The sequence below is a fragment of the Heterodontus francisci genome, chromosome 17 (genome assembly GCF_036365525.1).
Source record: "Heterodontus francisci isolate sHetFra1 chromosome 17, sHetFra1.hap1, whole genome shotgun sequence".
Taxonomy (NCBI): Eukaryota; Metazoa; Chordata; class Chondrichthyes; order Heterodontiformes; family Heterodontidae; genus Heterodontus; species Heterodontus francisci.
Window position 1 is genome coordinate 56,339,900 of NC_090387.1, and position 21,589 is coordinate 56,361,488.

General features: G+C 41.7%; 1 protein-coding gene across 11 annotated transcripts in view; it reads left to right on the top strand.

Annotated features, from left to right (window-relative positions):
• Window positions 1–21,589, top strand: part of fto (FTO alpha-ketoglutarate dependent dioxygenase) — a 465,612-nt gene that overhangs the window by 250,306 nt on the left and 193,717 nt on the right. Inside the window, exon 9 of one of the 11 annotated variants that reach the window (XM_068049466.1) lies at window positions 14,420–14,468. The exons of the other annotated variants lie outside the window; for them this stretch is intronic. Within the exon in view, the coding sequence (XP_067905567.1) occupies window positions 14,420–14,453 (34 nt within the window). The 3' untranslated portion in view covers window positions 14,454–14,468. Of the gene's footprint in view, window positions 1–14,419; window positions 14,469–21,589 lie in introns of those variants that run through there. 11 annotated transcript variants of the gene reach the window in all.

Genomic DNA, 21,589 nt, shown 5'->3' on the forward strand with positions numbered 1-21,589 from the left:
CTATCAAGATTGCTGTTATGAATTGTTGTCATCAGCTATATTAAGCCACTTTTCCCTCCACCCTTTTCAACAGCTGCCTGATTTCTGCTCATCAGTCTCTACAGTGAGGTCGTTTAAATAGTGTGTACACCAATAACACATTCTACCATTGCAAGCACAATGTTTTAGTACATTAGCATGATGTGTTGCTGACCATATCCAACATAATAGATTTTTGATTGGTTATATAGGGAAATATATTTTTAAAAATATAACATGAGTTTGAAGGCAAAACATTGCAATTGTACATTTAAAAAAAAACTATTGACATGTTTTAATGAAATGACTCAGACAGTTAGCCTAATGCATGGCAATTTTCCCATCAGATTTTCTCATCTCTATTCCAAAAGGCAGCTATTTATACTGGAATATGGTTCATAAGTGTGGGAATCCTAATTAAATTTTCTGTTCTTTAGTCTGGTGACATTGAAACCAGTTGTGAGCAATGGCACTGTGGCTGGAATGCACTGACTGAGCACAGATGAGGGATTGAATCCGAGACTTTCCCACCCCAATGCATCGCCACATGGTACATTTATCCATCCAGCGAAGTTGACTTTTCAGTATTTTCATTAATGATGTAACAAAATATTAATATTGTCTCAGAAAAGGTATATATACCATAGCATCAATTAAGAGAAAACCTCATAAAACAATATGTCAGGATTACTACCCCAATAAAAGCAGGCAATAAAATGTTCTTTGTGAAGGATCTACTTGTTTTTAACCAACATTTATTTTCCCTACCTCTCCCCCTAAGTACCCTGATTCCTTGCTGGTTGTTGTTCCATAGGGGTTAGTTACCTTCTGATATTTTGTTCAAGTGTCCAGCATTCAGCTGTGTGCTTTGACGATGATTATTGATGGGCTATTGCTGAGCAGAGTCATCACAGGCTAACCTGATCTTGTTCTAACCCTACATTTGTGCATGCACGCACGCTCACACACAGACACAGACATTTCCAGCAGAATCACAAAATAATATTCACGAGCAGGAGCCCCAGCTAAATTTCTCCTTTTTAAACTAGGGTTAGTACCAACTGCAGCAGCTTTTTGCTTTCCAACCAATATCAGATAACTCACACACTAGCGATCAAATCGAGGATTTTCTGATATATGTATCTCAGAGTCTGTCTGGCTAATATTACTCAACCTTTGGGGAATGCCTCAAGACTCTTTTAGTGAGTCTCTGAAACTTAGCCACAAACCAAGAGGAAGAAGTGGATATGTGGAGATGACAGTCAGTAACACAAAGCACAAGTAGGTCAGGGTATTAAGAGATGGATGCCAAAATCATCCATAAGCAGCATGTGGAACAAGAAAACAGGTTCTGAAACCAAGGATATAGAGTTACCAACAATTGCACAATAGATGTTAAAGGAAGATTTAAGAAGGTTAGTAATATTTTCAGCAGCTTAATCAGTGGAGCAGCAAAAGTCAAAGATGCATGCAGTCATCATCTAATCAAGCTTGGTGAATGGCATTCAGATTTGCCCCTTTATAAAGAAATATTAGCAGTGGTTGGAGGTTCTCCAGAACTGACATATGCACGACAGACTGCACACCTTGCTCTGGGACTACCACAGGACAGCACCATTCAGCGAAAGGGTTCAGCATGCAATCAATTGAGAGCACCAGTTTCTACAGAAAACTGCTCACATGGGTTCTGTGATTTTTGGATGACTGACGGCGTAATACATCTCAAACTTTTGTGATGCCAGAGAAAAGACCAAGAGGACATCCAAGATATTTTTGGGTGGCTAGGATTTGGAGGCAATGCACCTGTGAGATCAGAGCTTCACATAGAAGGACAATACATTCTCAGTGCAGCAACTGGATATTTCATGAAATTCCAGTTGGAATTAGATGAAAAGTAGATTTAATAATGACTTATCTATCAGAAAGTTCGCAAAAGATAAACACGAAATTGAGTTTTCAAAATTAGAATATAAGTGACAGGAGAAAATACATTTTATAAATCTGAAGATAATATACTGAGGAGATGAGACCTAAAATAGTATATAGAAGAGGAATTAATTAACAATTGAGAAAAGAAAAATTAAAATATACAAGGAATATCAGTATGTTTAAGGGAGACAAAATGGTACAATACAATAGAGTTGTGTGACAGACGAGGCACTAATGGAAAACTAGGAAGGCTGCAGCACAATCTGAGAGGACAAATAATTTAAGAAGATGATAGATTGTCTATATACAAAGATCATGAGGAATGATACATTATTGAAAAGCTGAGACAAATATAATGAAAGAGATCTGTGACCATTTTATCTTTTACCATAACTGTTTTAAATATTGCAGAGGTGATTTTTTTTTTCTACATGTTATGTTCCCCATTTTCATCCTCATCCTCCACAAAGTAACTCAAGCAGGAGAATGAAGTGTGCAAACAGAAGCTGCTTTTATGTTGGCATCAGTGCCATGCGTTCCTGAGTTGTGGATCTCGTATAACCAGCAGAAACCCCAATATAAACCTGTTAGATTTGCTGCAGTTGACACACAGAAAAAAATCCTTTTCTACTGGAACTTTCTATTTTAGGTCTTTCATCTTCTCAGTAAAACAGTTTTAAGTTATTATTTTGACTATCTTAATTATACTATAATACTTGTGCTTCATAATTTCTTCTTAATAATTAACATTTTTGTAAATGTAATTTACAGTCAAATCTTTCCTGACTTGTAAAATGCATCTTAGCAAATTTGCAGATTTTAGGGATCACAAGATTTATGACAAGTAAGATCAGTGACTGGGAGACATTGACTTTGGAATTTATTGGTGGGGTCTTAAGGAAGAGGCTTTCCCACAGAGAGGTACAGAATGTATTTCCAATGCAGCCTAATCATCAAATTATGGACTGGCTCCCAGTGGAAAGGGTGACAAATCAAAATAAAAGTAATAAAAGAGATGATTAGGTTCAAAACAGTATTTGTAGAAGAAATCTACCATGCCTAAAAACTGAAAATACATTCCAAGGATTATAATAACATCCTTCTTCCACATTTTACTGATATATTGTCAAGAAATACAGCTTTGGACTGTTCACTGGCCAGCTTATGCTCTACAGTTGCACTGTTAGGCTGTACTATAAAACATTTAGCAGAGTTTGCATCACACATAAATAAAGGGTACGTGGAAGAAGAGATGTGGCAAAAACAAAGGAAAAGCAAAAATGTGCTTGAACTAAAATTTTCCAGGAAGTTCTATTCTATGTCTGCATTGCAAGAAGTTAAAGCAATAGAGTGCCTCCAACCCCGTTGATGTAAAACGATGCAAGGGTACTGTGCTTTAAAGCTAAAGATCTTAATACCTTAATCAAAGAATAGTGTGGCAGTTCTGTCAATAGTCTAGCCAATATTCTCTCAAAGAAGTGTTGGCAGCGTTCTGTTTTTTATATGCAGTAACATCCATGGGATGAACATATTGAGTAGGAATAAGGCAAGTATGGATGAATTAATAGTCATAGTCTAGTTTCATTCCATTTTGGAGTCTCGATCTGGCGGGAATGAAATAGGCTGACATGGTGAGAAAAGTTGAAATGACTATTTTCTTTCAGGCTATATGATCGGGAGAAAAATACTGAGATTATTGGCAATATTTACCTATTGGAGCTGTGGATGTGCATGACCTTTTCTGTGGTGCTTTTACATTATAGGTTGTCTGTCTTTATGTCTAGAGAGCCCTGAGAACACCCCTTTTTTATTATAGTGTCGGGTACAGTCTCCATTTGCAAGAATGAGAGAATCCTGTTCCAGAACCACATCAACAAAATAGCAAGAAATACCTATATTTATTTGGTACCCTATCACATTTCACGGAAATGTCTTAAAATAATTTAGATACATTTATTTATTTTGAAGAGCAGTGACTATTATGCGATAAAATGGGTATGTATTTTCTGTGCAACAAAGACATGCAACAACAACAACTTATATTTATATAGCACTTTTAAGGTAATAAAATGCCCCAAGGCATTATAAAGGAGCATTATAAAACAAAATATGACACCAAAGCATATAATCACAGAAGATATTAGGTCAGATGACCAAAAGCTCAGTCAAAGATGTAGGTTTTAAGGAGTGTCTTAAAGGAGGAAAGTGAGGTAGCGAGGCAGAGAGGTGAAGGGAGGGTATTCCAGAGCTTAGAGCCTACGCAACTGAAGGTGCAGTCACCAATGGTGGAGTTATTAAAATCAGGGATGCTCGAAAGGCCAGAATTTGCCTGCAGAGGACAGGTCCTTGCATATGATTATATATAGCTTGCAGGCAAATGTCCAGGCATTGCGGTTTTTTTGAATTAAACAAAGTGTGGTGGATAATAGTTCCCTGGTGCATTCTCCATGGCAACGTCTCAGCCAATCAGAGTCAACTGCACCCTTTTCTCATGCAGTATAAATTGTTGCTCCCTTTGAAATTTGGCATTCTTGCATCTGTCCTGATGAGTGTAAGACAGCCTGTCTCTTTTTTCAGCAATGCTACTAACTTCACCAAGTTGACACTTCCATTTGCTATTTCAATACAAAGCTACCAGAAGATATTTAGAAGTTAATAATAACTTTTTTTATGGTATTGGAAAACCCATTTGATCATTCTTTGTAACGCTATTAATTGACAGTGTCTGCTCTGTAAAAGAATACGTAATTTGGACTGTGCTCGAACTGCTCCCCATATTTACATCCCTGCAGCAGGTGGCCTATATCCAGCATAAAAACAAAAAATGCTGGAAATACACAACAGATCAATCATCATCTATAAAGAGAAGATACAAGTTATGTTTTGTGTCCACATCCTTCATCAGAACCTCAATACAATAATTTCATAGGCCCACACTTTTAATGGCCAATGGCCATTGCTTTACTGTAGCTCAACTTATTTACTATGAGTTGTCTCAGCAATGGCTCACTTGGTAGCACTCTTGCCTCTGAGTCAGAAAGTTGTGGGGTTAATAAAAGCAAAATACTGCAGATGCTGGAAATCTGAAATAAAAACAGCAAGTGCTGGAAATACTCAGCAGGTATGGCAACATCTGTGGAGAGAGAAACAGAGTTAACATTTCAGGTCTGTGACCTTTTGTCAGGTTGTGGGGTGAAGTCTCACATCAGAGATATGAGCACAAAAAACCTTGGTTATAGTGAGGGAGTGCTACATTGTTAAAGGTGGCATCTTTTGAATAAAATGTTAACCTGAGGCCCTGCCTGCTCTCTCAGGTGGACGGAAAAAAATCATATGGTACAATTTTGAAGAACAGGGGAGTTATCCCCAATGTCCTAACCAATATTTATGTCTCAACTAACATCAATAATAACAAAGCAAGTTATTGGTCATTATCACATTGCTGTTTGTGGGAGCTTACTTGTGTGCAAATAGGCTGCTGCATTTCTACATTACAACAGTGACTGTGTTTCAAAAGTACTTCATTGGCTGTAAAGTGCTTTGGGATGTCTGAGGTCGTGAAGGGCCCTTTTATACATCCAAGGCTTTCTTTTCTTTTCACCATGCAGAGAGGGAGAGAGAGAGAGCAGTATGCAAGGGTCGGCAACGTATCCGTACAGGGACAACAATGTCCGTGGTGAAAGATTTTGAGGTCCATCACTGGTAATTTCGGGGATGAGAAATTTCCTATCAGGGTTTTCTGGCGGGTTTTGATTTTTTTAAAAAACCCACCAGAAAACAACGAATTTGTCTGAGGTTCGGAAGCACTGTCTCTGCTCTAAGCACTTGACAGCTATGAAATTGATGGCTGCGAGTTTTTAAAAAACCAAACCAACCACAAAGCTGCCCTGGGGAGACTTCCCGCTTTCTGCAACTGTCAGAGAGAGAGAGAGAGGGGGACAGAGAAGGGCGGGACAGAAAGAGAGAGGCGGGACAGAGAGTGGGAGGGGAGGGCAGGCAGAGTGAGGGGGGGACAGACAGAGAGAGGAGCGGACAGAGAGAGAGAGGGGACAGAGAGTGGAGGGAGAGGGAGGGGGGCAGAGAGAAAGGGACAGAGAGAGAGAGGCGGAACAGAGAGAGAGAGGGGGGAGAGAGAGAGAGAGGGAGCGGGCAGAGAGAGAGAGTGGGGGACAGAGAGCGAGAGAGAGGAACTGAGAGGGAGAGAGAGGGGGGACAGAGAGAGGGAGACAGAGCGAGCGGGGGGGGGGGGCAGAGAGAGAGAGGTGGCAGAGAGAGCAAGAGGGAGGGGACAGAGAGAGGGGGACACAGAGAGAAAGAGAGGCAGGTCAGAGAGATAGAGAGAGAAACAGAGAGAGAGGCGGGGACAGACAGAGAGAGCGAGGGGAGACAGAGAGAGGGAGAACAGAGAGGGAGAGGGACAGAGAGAGAGAGAGAGGTGAGACAAAGAGAGATAAGGAGACAGAGAGAGAGGAGGAACACAGAGCAAGAGGGGGGACAGAGAGAGAGAGAGAGAGAGAGAGGGGGGGACAGAGAAAGAGAGGGGACAGAGAGATAGAGGTGGCAGAGAGCGCAAGAGGGGGACAGAGAGAGAAAGAGGGGGTCACAGAGAGAGAGGGAGAGTGATCAAGATCACTCCTGACAGATGGATATCTATTCAAAATGCACCACATCGCTATAACAAGTGTGCGGGCAAACTATGACTACTTGTGCAAGCAAAAAAAAAATGCCAGCTATCTCACTAATCTGTACCCAACATAGTGACACGAAAGTAAATCAATCAATAAGTTTTCTCATTTCAAGCTTCTTCACAAAAATGCACATTTGGGGCTGAATTTTACCAGCTCCTCGACGCCGTGGGTTGTAGCGGGAGGCCCGTGAAATGTTAGTGGGAGCGGCCCGCCATGACCCACGACACCGAGAAGGCCCCACTGGATATTAGTGGTGGCAGTGGCGAGGCCCCGCCCCCCCCCCCCCCGCCGCTTTGCAGGGCCTTCATTAAAATAAGGATAATTAAAATGCAGATGAACTTACCTGCCAATTCTTTTTTTCTGGGAGATGGGTTATTTTATTAACTAATAACTCAGTGGGGGGGGGGATTGAAAAGGGGATGGAAAGTTTTTGTGACATTTTACCTGTAATTTCTGGCAGCCGGCACCTTTAAAACTTTGATAGTACCTGAAAGGTTTGAAGTCCTTTAAAAATGGTGCCTATGCTGTTGTGCCGGACACCGTTGCCGGGGACACGGTGGCCGCCCCCTCTACGTCATAGGGGGCAACTGCTCTGCCCCCTCCATTTAAATGCGCCCCCACGCATAATATCGCGGGCGCACTGTGGCGGCACTTCTGTGTCGGAAGGTCGCCAACTTCACAACGCACCGCTGCAGATCTCGAAGCGCTGATAAAATTCATCCTTTCTTGTTGTTTTGATTAAAAGTAAAATAAGTTTTTATTGCCTTTATTTTCCGAAATTGTCTCACTGGCCCCTAAGTAAGACAAAAATTGTATTGTACCGCCCCCCCCCCCCCCCCCCCACGTGAAAGGGTTGGGCACCCCTGCCTCCAGCTTGTAACCTTGTGTTTTAAAATAACCTAGCAGCTAGGTTATATTAAAACACAAGTTTAAAGATTTGTGTTATATAAACTCATTTTAAAATGGCAACAGTCACTTTGGGAACGTCTCGATTTCTGCACTCTGGCACAATTTGTTTCACGTGGGATACAAGCTTAGTGACATGTTGAAAGCTGCTGGACTTTTACTTCTATATAAATGTTGCATTTCCGCTGCTATCCATTTGGAATCACATTGTTCTAGAACTTGTATTGAGGGGAAAACAGGCAAGAGAATCCAAGGAATCTCCAGAAGTTAGCACTGTAAGTTTCTTATGAATACAAAGATATGGTGTATTGGGGCTGATTGATATTGGCAAAAACACAATGCTGCTGACCCATATACAATAGTTAGTAAATACAATGTAACAGATAGCTTTAAAAAACCTTAATCTATCATGAACTGTTTACTTATCAATATTTATGCTGCGTTTGTGGTTTTAAAAACATAGACATAGTAAAAATTTATTATGTTTTAATGGCCGTGTTAAAAACAGTCATTAATTGATTTTTTTGCTGCAAATTGGATTAAAGGGGAAATTTTACAAGTATGTCAGTGATCAGTAACTGCAATGTGCATCATTTACTATCCAGTTTGAGTGCAGATAACCCGAGTGGGATTGTTTGAATTAATCAATGTCATTTGAAAGTTGTCTCTATCATATAATTGACTTTTTAGACTTAGCTACTTTATTTATAGGAGAAATGTGTTTTAAATTCGACTGTGCTTTGATGACAGTAGATTGGCTATACACTCTATATATAGGTTAATTGCCCCCATATCCATGGCTAAATCAATAATTTCGTCAAATGTCCGTGGTGCAACATGTCGGTGCCAATCCCTGGCAGTATGTCTGCCATCAGCTGCACTCCTCTAGTGTAAAAGCAACTTTAATTTGTTTCCTGAGAACAGTGCTGCATTACTACAATTTGGATTGCAAGACAATTCTCATGTTAGTGCTCAACATTAAACTGGTGCCACTTCAGCACTACTTCTGTCCTCTGCATAGTAATGCACCATCCAAATATTAATTCAAACAATCTACAGTGCGAATACAATTTAGAATGTGCAGATCCTTTACATACTCCAAATTGAATTTAGTGTAATTAATTGTTACAATGAAATAATTCAGTAGTACAATTCTAATGAAACTTGTCACGGTACTAAATCGTCCAATGTTGTAGATTTTTTTGGAAGATCGGCATTTTCCTTTTTTAAAGATCAATGGAGAGTAAAATTTGACAATTCAACTGAACCCTCGCGTTTCCCACCCAGCAGCTTGGGGTAAAATTACCCCCCCCCCCCCCACCAATGTACTTGACATGATGTTAAAAGTGCACGTTTGGCTTGGAGATAAATTGGTTCGTCTGGAGTACAATCTTACAGATAGTGACAAAACATTTTGTAACTGAATAATACATGCAGTAACAACAGCTAAACTTTTTGCAGAAAAACTTTTTGTTAATAATTATCCTGTCAGGGCTGAATTGAAATTGACAATGATAGACTGAGATATAGACATAAGTGAATTTAAGAGAATTGCTTTATTGGAGGAACTGGAGGACACTATTTGTAATTGTGTTTATCTAATTTTGTCACTAGCTTTGGTGAGCAAATGACATTTTGTCCAGGAGAGATTATGTTGTTTCTGTATTTTAGAATCCAGGACCTGGTTTAATAGCCTGCCAGAATGAATAAACTAGTCTTGGCTACCTTCCATTAATCTCTCTGTCCCTTCTTGTCCCACTCTGCTTCTCTGTTTTACATGACTCTTCTGATGTACTATTTGCTTCACCCTATTAAACTCTCCTGATTTGGAGATCACTGCCTTTTTGTTGGCTGCCCTGTCTTCAGACACATATTACAAGCAAGTGGAGAAGTTGCACAAACAGAGACCATTGTGAGTTAAATTGTCTTGTGACAACAGCAGTGTGAGAAATAGTCCATCTTCCTACTGCTGATTTTTCTACTGCTTCACCTCAATAACCACAATAACAACTCTGTTCTTGATTTTCATGGTTTATTGGATGAATTTGCACTCCTGACACCGTGTGAATCCACAGAGGTCATCCGATAAGGTCCATCTGCCACCCCGTGATATGGTGTAGCTAGCTCTATTCTGTCAACAAAAGTAATTCGCATTGGCATTGTATACTATTTTGCTTGCTAAATACAAGCAATACAGTTGTGCTGCTCTCCATTGATATTTGTATGTTTAGCTACTTTATAGGAAGAAATGTGTTTTAAATTGGACTGTGCTTTGATGGCAGTAGATTGGTTATACACTTTATATACAGGTTAATTTGCCCCCATATCTGTGGCTAAATCAATAATTTTGTCAAATGTCCGTGGTGCAACATGTCGGTGCCAATCCCTGGCAGTATGTTTGTCATCAGCTGAACTCCTCTAGTGTAAAAGCAACTTTAATTTGTTTCCTGAGAACAGTGCTGCATTACTGCAATTTGGATTGCAAGACAATTCTCATGTTAGTGCTCAACATTAAACTGGTGCCACTTCAGCACTACTTCTGTCCTCTGCATAGTAATGCACCATCCAAATATTAATTCAAACAATCCACAGTGCTAATACAATTTAGAATATGCAGATCCTTTACATACTCCAAATTGAATTTAGTGTAATTAATTGTTACAATGAAATAACTTAGTCATACAATTCTAATAAAACTTGTCACTGTACTAAATCGTCCAATGTTGTAGATTTTTTTGGAAAATCAGCATCTTCCTTTTTTAAAGATCAATGGAGAGTAAAATTTGACAGTTCAACTGAACCCTCTCGTTTCCCACCCAGCAGCTTGGGGTTAGAATTACGCTCCCCACCTCGCCACCCTCCCACCCCCACCAATGTACTTTCAGGTTCTGTAACCTTCTACTTTCCCAAGGCTCAGTCTTGGAGTGCCTCCTGTTTACAATATCCATGCATGCATATCTCACATGTAGTCACATTTAAAAGAGTTAGAAGTAAAAAAGACAGTAATTATTTTTATCCTGATAATCTAACCTCTACCCAAGGGTAGAAGCTAGGGTCTTGCAAAACAGCTACTAATTTACAAAGACATGCCTCAACAATTGATCTCTAATTGATGTTCGGGTATACCAGTTTAAATCACTTCTCCACAGGAAATATATGAGCAATGGGCTTAAATGGACAGCGCAGGTTAAACATTGATCTGTCTTGGCAGCTAAGCATCAGTTGATTCAGATCTGAGATTGTCTAGGTGCAATGCCATGCGAGATCAGCTACTATAGATATTTGATTTAAGTGACAGGATAAACAATGACAACAACTTGCTATTTTATATAGCAGCTTTAATGTAGTAAAACATCCCAAGGCTCAAAAACTCTAACTTTGCAGCTGATGCTAAATTTGGTGGCAATATATGTTGAACAATGCAAGCAGATTTAGAAGGGTTGGAATTTTGGGGGCAACTGGGCCAGCCAATGACAAATACAGTTTGATGTAGATAAACATAAAATAATTGGGTTTGAAATAGTGGACTCATTAAGAGTACATATTGAAGGAAATGTCTGTCCTGTGCCAATCAGGAAAGGGATTTGGGCTCATTAGGCTGATACATGTTTACAGTAAAAAGGTAAACAAGGTGCAAGATTGAATTAGTAGAGTGATACAGATCAAGAAAATTTATATTATAACATAAATCATTGTCTGGACCCTATCTGGATTTGTTGTGCATTACTAGTTACCAACCACAAGAAGTATATTACAGACATTGCTAAGGCACAGAATAACACAACCAATTAAGATGATATCAGATCTTGAGAACTGAGTTATGAAGAAAGGTTAAGGAAGTTAAACAATGTTCTGTTATTAGAGGACCTAGCAAGATGAAGGTGGCCTGGCAAAGGTTTTCAAAATCCTGAAGATGATTAAGGTATCGAGGCATGTTGTTCAGAATGACGAAGGTTGAAAAACTATGGAGTGTAATTTAAATACAATTGAAAACTAGGGGTAAATGGGAAATCAGGCAGAACTATTTTATAGAAAGAGCAGTAGATGTTTGAAATATATTAGCCTGGAAGACCTTTGACGTAAGTGGAATTAATGGGTTCAATAGACAATTGAATGTATTTCTGGCAAAATATGAGATTGAGGGATTTGCTGTGAAGGCAAGAAAATGGAATTGAAATTAATCCAAAAGAGGAAATTTGTTGGATCATTTCTTGCTGCCAGAATTTCCGACTTTTTCTCCCCCGTAAATCAGATCCAGTGGAGGTATCTTACTGAGAGACCCATGTGCAAAATATAATTTTATCCACTTGTTCCTGTTAAGGGTGTGGATTGCAGCAGTGTTCAGCTTGTAGAAATGAAAAAAAGATGGCAACCCCCTGTTCCCATTGCAAACACTCCCTGAGGGAACCCAACAGACCTTGTCCTGTCTCTCAAAATGCTGGCAGCTGTTTAATAGACTTACTGTTTAGAGAAAGGCTGTGTGAGACACAAGGATGTGATAATGCCTTTGTCACCTGCTGGTGTGAGTGAGATGCCTTGAATAATTTTGGCTTGCTCATCCAGTGAGTTTGGCAAGTCACACAGGGTCAGGTGGTGCAGCTCCCTTTGAAGTGCCAAGCACAACTGAGCATGCTTAATAGCTGCTTGAGTCTCAGAGGAAGCTAGAGTACCCAGTCCGTGTGATTGTGTAGTCTGGGAAACCATCTTTTTTTTTTAGATTAGAGATACAGCACTGAAACAGGCCCTTCGGCCCACCGAGTCCGTGCCAAACATCAACCGCCCATTTATACTAATCCTACACTAATCCCATATTCCTACCAAACATCCCCACCTGTCCCTATATTTCCCTACCACCTACCTATACTAGTGACAATTTATAATGGCCAATTTACCTATCAACCTGCAAGTCTTTTGGCTTGTGGGAGGAAACCGGAGCACCCGGAGAAAACCCACGCAGACACAGGGAGAACTTGCAAACTCCACACAGGCAGTACCCGGAATCGAACCCGGGTCCCTGGAGCTGTGAGGCTGCGGTGCTAACCACTGCGCCACTGTGCCGCCCATCTTCTGGCACCATTCGTTGGGTACAGAGTAGCCTTGATATACATTATGACATTACAGCAACAAGACTTGCGATAGGTTTTGGGACTTTCTGTGAGCTCCAGATACAACAACAACAACTTACATTTATATAACACCTTTAACATAATAAAACGTCCCAAGGCACTTCACAGGAGCATTATAAAACAAAATGTGACACCAAGCCACAAAAGAAGGAATTAGGTCAGATGACCAAAAGCTTGGTCAAAGAGGTAGGTTTTAGGGAGTGTCTTAAAGGAGGACGGCGAGTTAGAGTCATAGAGAGATACAGCACTGAAACAGGCCCTTCGGCCCACCGAATCTGTGCTGACCATCAACCACCCATTTTATACTAATCCTACATTAATCCCATGTCTCCTACCACATCCCCACCTTCCCTCAATTCTCCTACCACCTACCTACACTAGGGGCAATTTACAATGGCCAATTTACCTATCAACCAGCAAGTCTTTGGCTGTGGGAGGAAACCGGAGCACCCGGCGGAAACCCACGCGGTCACAGGGAGAACCTGCAAACTCCGCACAGGCAGTACCCAGATCTGAACCCAGGTCGCTGGAACTGTGAGGCTGCAGTGCTAACCACTGCGCCGCCCAGAGAGAGTCAGAGAGGTTTAGATATCAGATTAGAATTGACACAATGCATTGCTGGACCACCACTTTGTGTGGGTCTCAATAGAGGTGGCACAACTTGAGTGAACTAGGTTTTGATAGTCTTGTGCTATGATTTTCACAGCAGGTTTACACTGATTTTGGTGTGAGTTGGCTCAAAGCTCTCAATATAACACAAGGCGAAGATGTTCACCTTCAAGTACATAATGTCAGGGAAATGAGTGAATATTCCCTTTAAACAGACATCCTTATTAATACAATGCCTATTAAATATCTGCTGTAATAAATGTTACTTTTATTTGGATTTGGTGCCTTCCCTTCTTAGAAAAGGAAAGCTATTTAACTCACTTGGCTTAAGGGATACCCTTTATAATAACAGCTGAACTCTTCAGTATGAACCTAGAATAGAATGCTGATCTAATTGCCATCCTAATTATTATTGCCTTCTGCCTCTAACAACACCCAATTGTCTAGTTTTAATGTTCATGCTTTCCAGTGGAGGAGATTCAATTCAGCAGTAAGTACATTCCTTGGATGCTTCTAGGGCTATTACAAATAATTATGGCGCACATAGGATCTCATCATTAAGATGAAGATTAAACTTTGGCTTCATAGCCCTAAAGTAAAATTTCCTTATGACATGTAATATATTCAAAAGTAGTGCCGGTAATAAAGAAAGAGATTGCTCTAGCTTTCCAGAAGCAAATAAATCATCAGCTGTTTGAGGATTATAAGGTTCAATAAACTCTTCACTTCATCATAGAAAGCAGAAGAGCTAAACTATGATTAAAAGCAGATTACAGAAAAATTATCATCTAACGTATATTATATAATTATATTCACTACATACATTTATTAACAATCTAACGTTATTAGTGGTCTAGTCACCATGACAAGACAGTTGTAATGCAAATTATTTTTACTGCATATTCTTGTATATCTAACATCGATGACAGGCAACTCTGCAGTCTAATGTTTGATGAGTAGAAAATGATCAAAGTACCTTAAGTCATTAAATTTTGGCAAATTTATTACCTTTTCTCTTTTTAATTGCCCCCATCTGCAGTTATCATAGCTGTACATTACCCTTTCTTCACTGGAAAGTGAGTCAAATAGACTTTTCATGTCACTTTGCCCCATGACTTAACCCACTCAATGTGTTCATTATAGGCTGAGAGGGACAGAATATTTGGCTCCACCCTAAGTAACTTGACAGAGCAATCCCTCCTGAGAGGTTAGTTAATAGTCAATAATGTTTAACCTATTCAGAGAAAATGATCAAAAGTTCAAGCAATTGGGCTCAATCTTGCAACCACATGTATGAGACAGAACTAACATAACCTCATCAGGAACCCTCTGTACTGTTAGGTCATTGGGGTATCATATTATTTAAATACAATTTATTAAAATTAGATATTTTAACTCCCTTTGCACTAGGTTTAATGTTTCATCTTTGTAGCAAAGTAGTTTCCTGTAAAATCACGAGATGTAATTATACAACCCATGAGCCTGTCCTCATTGATTTTCTTTCCAATAAATTTCAAATTCTGTCCTTGCCATGCATTGGACTAGATTGCCATATAGGCCTTAGAGAGTTAAGTATCCTGACAAATGGTCTGGAATACATATGATACCATTTGCAAATGCAGGCTGAGGCATGCTGTTAGTCTTTAATTATAATAGCCTAAGCAGTTTGGTGTTTCTCTTGCCACCTTTATTAGTAGGCAGACTGGCTTATGTCTGAGAAGAAGTCCTTGGTGAGGCACTTTGCACTTCAGTTTATTTTTAATTTTAGTCCAGCTAGTTTGTTTCATCCTACAGCTCATCAGTCTTGAAGGAATCTGGGAAGAGATGTTTCTCATACTCCTGATTGCTGTTTACCCTCTCTGCTGACTTGTTTTCCTCTGCTTATTGTGAAATCTTCTGTTGACTGGGAGTCAGTTAACAGACCATATTGCTGGTGAAGGTGCATCGTTTGTTGCCTGTTCTAGCAAAGCTGGGCAGTCAGCTGGGATGTAATTAAGGCTCTGAGAACAGGCTGTCTTCTCCACAGGAAGAGCATGTTAGATGTTGTTGGGATTCAGTGCTGTCAGTTAGTCTGAGGTTGGGGGCTTTGTGCTAGGGACAGTTATTTTCTCTGATTCCATTTACTTTCCCTTTCCACATTCAGCAATATACAGTTTGTATAAACCTGAATGTTCCCAATTAATGACAACAGCAACAGAGTATTACCTTAGAATTAGCATTTTAGAGATACATACTTTAGTAAATTTTTAAATAGTATAGAAATTTCTGCTATAAATTATGTATATGCACAGCAGCCAGAGTCCATCTGTGTTCCTTGCTAAATCCCCAAACTTTTTGTCAACACTATGCTTTTTACATTAAAAAGGCAAATAGACTAAATGGACTAAAACAGTGTTAATTTTTAACACTTTTGCTGAACTATGGGAATCAGTAATTGACAGTTGTAACTTACATTTGAATAATTGAATTAATACATGGGCAGGCCTTCCTGAATGTTGCATCTTAATGGTTACAGTCAATATGTACTAAGAATTTTTTCTGAAAGGAAAAGAATTATTAAATTATTTAAATTTTACTCCTTGATATGGAAAGTACAGCCTAGATGTCCTCTGTAAGACACATTGGTTATTCCAACTCTAGTTGGAAAAATAATCAGATGGTGAAAGAGTTTATTTTTAATTTTGGAGATGAGCAGCCTGTACTGGGAGGTTCATGGCTGTTGTTTGTTAGAGTGTGTATATTAAATGAAAGGTTGTTATAAATTTTATAATATTTCTATGCTACACCTTGGCTATATTTCTATTTAAGATTCCACTCCATTGAGGAAACAAGCGTCTGTATGACAGGCACACAGCATGTCAGTCGCAGATTCAGATCCTGCATAGGTGGTATGTCTGCTGCTTCTGAAAACAGTGAGAAGTAGCACCATGGAAATGGCAACATTGCTAGACTCACTGGGGTAGGTTTTAACTTTTGGGTGGCCAACCGGTGAAGCTCACCAGCCCCTTGTCTGCACCAGAAGTGAAAGAGCCAGAGCCATTTTGAGGCTTGGGCCTTAAATAGAACTGCCAAGCTTCCTGCTCCAATAAAACATCCTGATACAGTTAGGCCAGGCATAATATCGAGCAGCCCAGATATCACCTGGTCATCAGTGAGGCAAGAGCTGATGAGGAAGGAATGGTGGGTGGTCATAATTGTGGAGGATGGGCTCAGGGCAGCAGTGGCTGGAGTTTTTTCTTGTGGGGCCTCGAACAGCACACCTGCTCCTCCTGGCTCCGCAAAAATAATTTTAAATTCACCTATTTTGCACCTTCTCACTGTGCAGCCAGTAAAACTGAGTGAAGCATGTAGTTGTCTCCCAATATGGCAGCCTGGGTCCTACGTACGTCACAGGACCATGATTTGCATATTAAAAGGGCCTGCTGTTGAAACAGATGGACGCTTTGGCCACCCAGCAGCAGGCCCTGTTAAAATGGCAGCAGACATAACATCAGTGTTAATGAGGAGGTAAATCTACCAACCCCATTATGAGGCCTTAACATTGATTTGGTGAAGTTAGAGTTGTCCCCACACTGACTGTCAGCCATAAGTTTTTGATTTGCAAAAGGAAAAAAAAGCCAGCATATTTATTAATATCCTTTGATTTCAAAACAGCTTCATAAAAAATTATGTCAAACTTATCTCTTGACTTGTGTTGTTGATTACTGGAGGGCCCTGTAAGCAGCATTACATCAGCATCAGATTAAGTCCTTTGAAAGAAATCATTCAAGCGTTACAATCAATATCACCTTTAAATAGTCTTTATTTGCAGCAAATTAAAAAAAAACATTTCTGCAGTATTTTACTTAACAAGTCATTCACTGCACACGGTATCATGCAGCTGTACTTGCCATCATCAACAGTAATGAGAGTGTGAAATGTTCAGGAATATATGAGAGGATATAATAATTATAAATAAATTATTATTTGAGAAAAATATGCATGGCAATGGGGCAGACAGACAACCAATTAAAATATAAGTGGTTGAAATCAACAATTTTGCTTCATTCTTACATTTTTCCACAATTGTATGTTAACCCAGAAATAAATCTTCAACTCTTAAAGAGTAAGATTGTAGTGAATAGTGCTAGTGCAAATTCATTTAATACTGCACCCTTACTTGTCTTCTGTTTCAGGTCCACCTTCTGTTGATGGGGTCAATGCAGACATCCTGTGAGATAAACTGGTACCTCTCACTGAGGGTCATCACTTTACACTCACTGGCTCAGCCAGCAGGGGGACTCTAGCACAGCTTGCATGTCAGCACACTGTCGATATTTTAGTACAGAAGGAGTTTATTACTGATTTCTTGTACCTAGTCAGCAGATGCCTGGTTAGCTGAACTTTGAACCTAGAACAGTATTCACAAATGTTGCTTACACATAATCACTGTGTAAACGGCAAAGTTGTAGCTGAAATGTTTGCTGTGTGCAGTGAATATTACTTTTTTCTAAAGGGTTCACATATTAATCTAAACCACAAAAGTGTGAGGGAGTGTTTCACCCTTGAGCCTCTGACATGTTAAACTTATTGAATAAATACTTTTTACCCTAAGTTAGTTTTGTCTCCCTTTGCTGTGCTGACATCATCATACTCTGCTTAAACAAAAGCATTACAAAAAAAGCAAAAACAGTAACAATAAGTCAAAGATTTTTAATGCAAAAGCAAAATTCTGCAGATGCTGTAAATCTGAAATAAAAATAGAAAATGCTGGAAACGCTCAACAGATCAGGCAGCATCTGTGGAGAAAGAAACAGAGTCAACATTTCAAGTCAATGACTTTTAATCACAACGATGAAAAGTTAGAACTGTAATAGGTTTTAAGAAAGTAAAAGACGGAGGGTGGAAAAAGAACAAAAGGGAAGGTCTGTGATAGTGTGAAGAGAGGAGATAGTAAATGACATAAGAATTGGTAGTGCAATGGGGCCAGTAAAAAACACAAAAGATGGGCTGAATTTTCAGGTCACGCTGGGAACGTGAATGGAGGCGGGCGGGGGTCAAACATACCGGCATGGCTGGCATCCCGATTTCCCAATACCATTCCCAGCGCTGGCCAGTTTCACCAGGACAGTGGGATGGTGGCTCTGCGATCCCATCCGATGCATATGGAAGGCCAATTAAGATGGTTAAAGAAGTTATTAAGAGCTCATTAAGGGGGATGATATGATTTGTACTGGGGTGCATGGCCTGCACATGCTGCCTGGGGCTGGCCAGCTGAATGCAGGCAGACATGCAGTGGGTAGCCCAGTCATGGCCACCCAGACAATTAGCTCGGCTCCATGACAGGGTGAACAGCACAGAAGGGATCTCGTCCATTGGGAAACATGTGCCATCAACGCAGCATAGGTGGCAGGGAGAGTGGGCAGTAAGTGCTCAGGCAGTGCTGGTGGTTGTCATGCACCTGGTCATGGGAGCATAAGAGCAGGGGGCAAGGCTGCCAAGCACAATTGGAGGGGTCACCTGTGCACAAGATGGCTGAAGCTGGCAATGAGTTCACGACTCTCAGATTTTGGGCCCAGTGGCGACACCCTCCACAGGAAGGGTGGAGCCACGGGCCTCAGAAGGGCAGGGGAGACGGACAAGAGGCAGAAAGGAAATGGAGGCCATACCCTCTGCATAAGATCAACCGCCAAAGATGGAGCTACCTGGGAAAGGCCAAGAACCAGTGCCACAGGAGACTCTCGAGGCAAATGGACACAAACAGCTGTGCCCTCATCACCGAAGACCTCACACCTCGCAGCACTGGTCGGCATGTCCTGCCAGTAGCCATCAAAGTCACTGTGGTCTTGAACATCTTTGCTGCTGGCTCCTTCCAAGGATCTGCAGCAGACCTTGGTGGCATCTTGTAAACGGCAGCACAGCACCATATGTCGCAGGCCACTGATGCCCTATTTGCCAGAGCTGAACAGTACATTCAATTCCAGAGAGATGAGGCCTCACAGGACCAGAGGCAATGGGTTTCACTGCCATTGCTAGATTCCAGCAGGTGCAGGGAATCATTGATTGCACCCGTGTGGCCATCAAGGCATCCAGTGACCAGCCACCCAGATCCATCAACAGAAAGGGCTTCCACCTCCTCAATGTTCAACTTGTCTGCAACCACAGCAAGAGCTTCATCCATGTGTGCGCTCACTTTCCTGACAGTAGCTGTGACTCCTTCATCTTCCAGTAGTCAAGGCTGCCGCAGATCTTTACTCTTACTCCAAAGTCTGTGGAAAGATTCTAGAGGACAAGGGATATCCCTTCAAGAGATGGCTACTCACCCCTTTACGAGAGCCCCAAACAGAGGCACAGAGACGATATTACCAAAGCCACCTGCTCACCAGGACCACCACTGAGCAGGCCATCAGGCTTCTGGAGATGCGGTTCTGGTGCCTGGACCAGTCAGGTAGGGCCCTGTAATACACACCTCCAAGAGTCTTGCTCATTGTGGTGGTCTGCTGCGCTCTCCATAACATGCCCCTCCAGAGAGGTGTGGACCTTGAAGAGGGTGGGACCCTAGAAGGACACAGCTCATAAGAGGAAGAGCAGGACGAGGAAGAGGAGGCGGAAGGGGAAGATGCAGAACACCGAAGTACTCCCGCTGCACAGGGAGGTAGCCGGGCCTGGCCTGGGGCTCAAATGTCTCGTCAGGTGCTGTGAATATCAGGGATCATCTGATTCAGGAACCTTTCAACTGAGGCCATCCGAGCCAGGATGAACGGCATGGTATGGAACTCACTCTGAGCTGCCTGTGCCAACACTTCCATTGAGGACATATCCTGGAACATGTAAACTTTTACCTCTAATGAAGGATGCATATCTGCCCAGAGGTTTCCCTGTCCCTGTTGAGAAACCCTTACTTTCCTTCAACATTTCATACCTCTTCTTGTCCCGCCATTAATAAAAGGAGTCTCACTTTTGGCTTCAAGTGTCATTTTTTACATGGTGCTGATAAAGGAAAACAGTGCAGAGTTTCAGGAAGAAAACACCCCAGTGACCACAGTGCTCTACACAACGCGGTGCTCTCCTTGTGGCCTCGGAGGAGTTGGAGGCAGCCTGTTCACTTGACTTGGCATGTGGCTGAGATGCCCATGGCAGTCATTCAGGTCATGGAGGTGCCCATGGGGGCATCTCCAGAGGCTGCTGCACCTGAATCATTGCAGGGGTAGCCTCTGTCAATGGGCCCTGCTGTACAAATGTTCCCTTTGTCAGAGAGGCCAAGGAGGCGGAAGATTATGATGGTGTCCCATAAGGGGTGGCACCCTCATCCTCTTCAGTGACATCCTTAATCCTTGGCTAGCGCTTCAGATGACTGGAGGAGAGCAGCAGCTGGGGTGCAACTGGCATTCCCTCCAAAAATCTCTGCACCACCGGCGCCACTGACTAGTCCAGGCTACATAGTGTGGTATGCACTCTGTGCATGTCAGTTCACAGTTTCTGCGTGCACTACAATTGCTGCTGCATATGACTGTCCATGAGGTTGGCCTCTCTCTCAATGGAGGAGCTCATGCATTCAAAACCGTGAACCATTGTAGCACACATGAGCTGGATGGACTCCTTCATTCTTTGCCCATGACCGTGCACTGTCTTAGGGAACTCCGACATGTGGGAGCACATCTGTGGCTGCTGCTGGTCTAGGTAAAGCCTCCTTTCCCGTGACTCCTGAGGCCCTGCATCTGAGCAGGGCTGTGTCTGTCCTCCCTCCTCCCAAGGGAACTTCTCACAGCTGCCTCTGCCTCTGGCACCTCCTCCTGCACACTCGTGCTGTACCCCTCACCCAGTGCCACCCTAACTAACTGCTCACAAGGACCTACCAAGGTGGCTTTATCTGCACTGGTGGAAGGTGCACTTGTAAGGTTCGACAGTGTTTCTTTGGAGCCCTGCTGCTCCGCTTGGCCCTGTGATGTGAGGGAGAAGGTCTCCTTTGGCTCGACGTTTGCACCTGTGGGAGACACAAGAAGGAATCGTGAAAGCTAACCTTAGAGGACAATAGCCTCTGCAGTGCTGAGGCTTTCCAATGCAACTTAGTGCTCTGCATGCTATCAGACAGGGTGGAGTGCAATGCACCCCCTTAATGAGCGCACTGCCTTCTCTAATCACCATTTCCACTATGAGTACCCATATCGCCATGGTCAACTTCCTCATTGTCTCCGATCCTGGCAATTTCCATCACTCCCTCCTCCATGGGTGTGATGACTTGAACGTAGTAGACCCCTCCGCTCATTTGGGCCCTCTCGCGGGCATTATGAGCCATTTTTTCCTGCAAGGACAAAAGACAGAGAGATGTGGCAC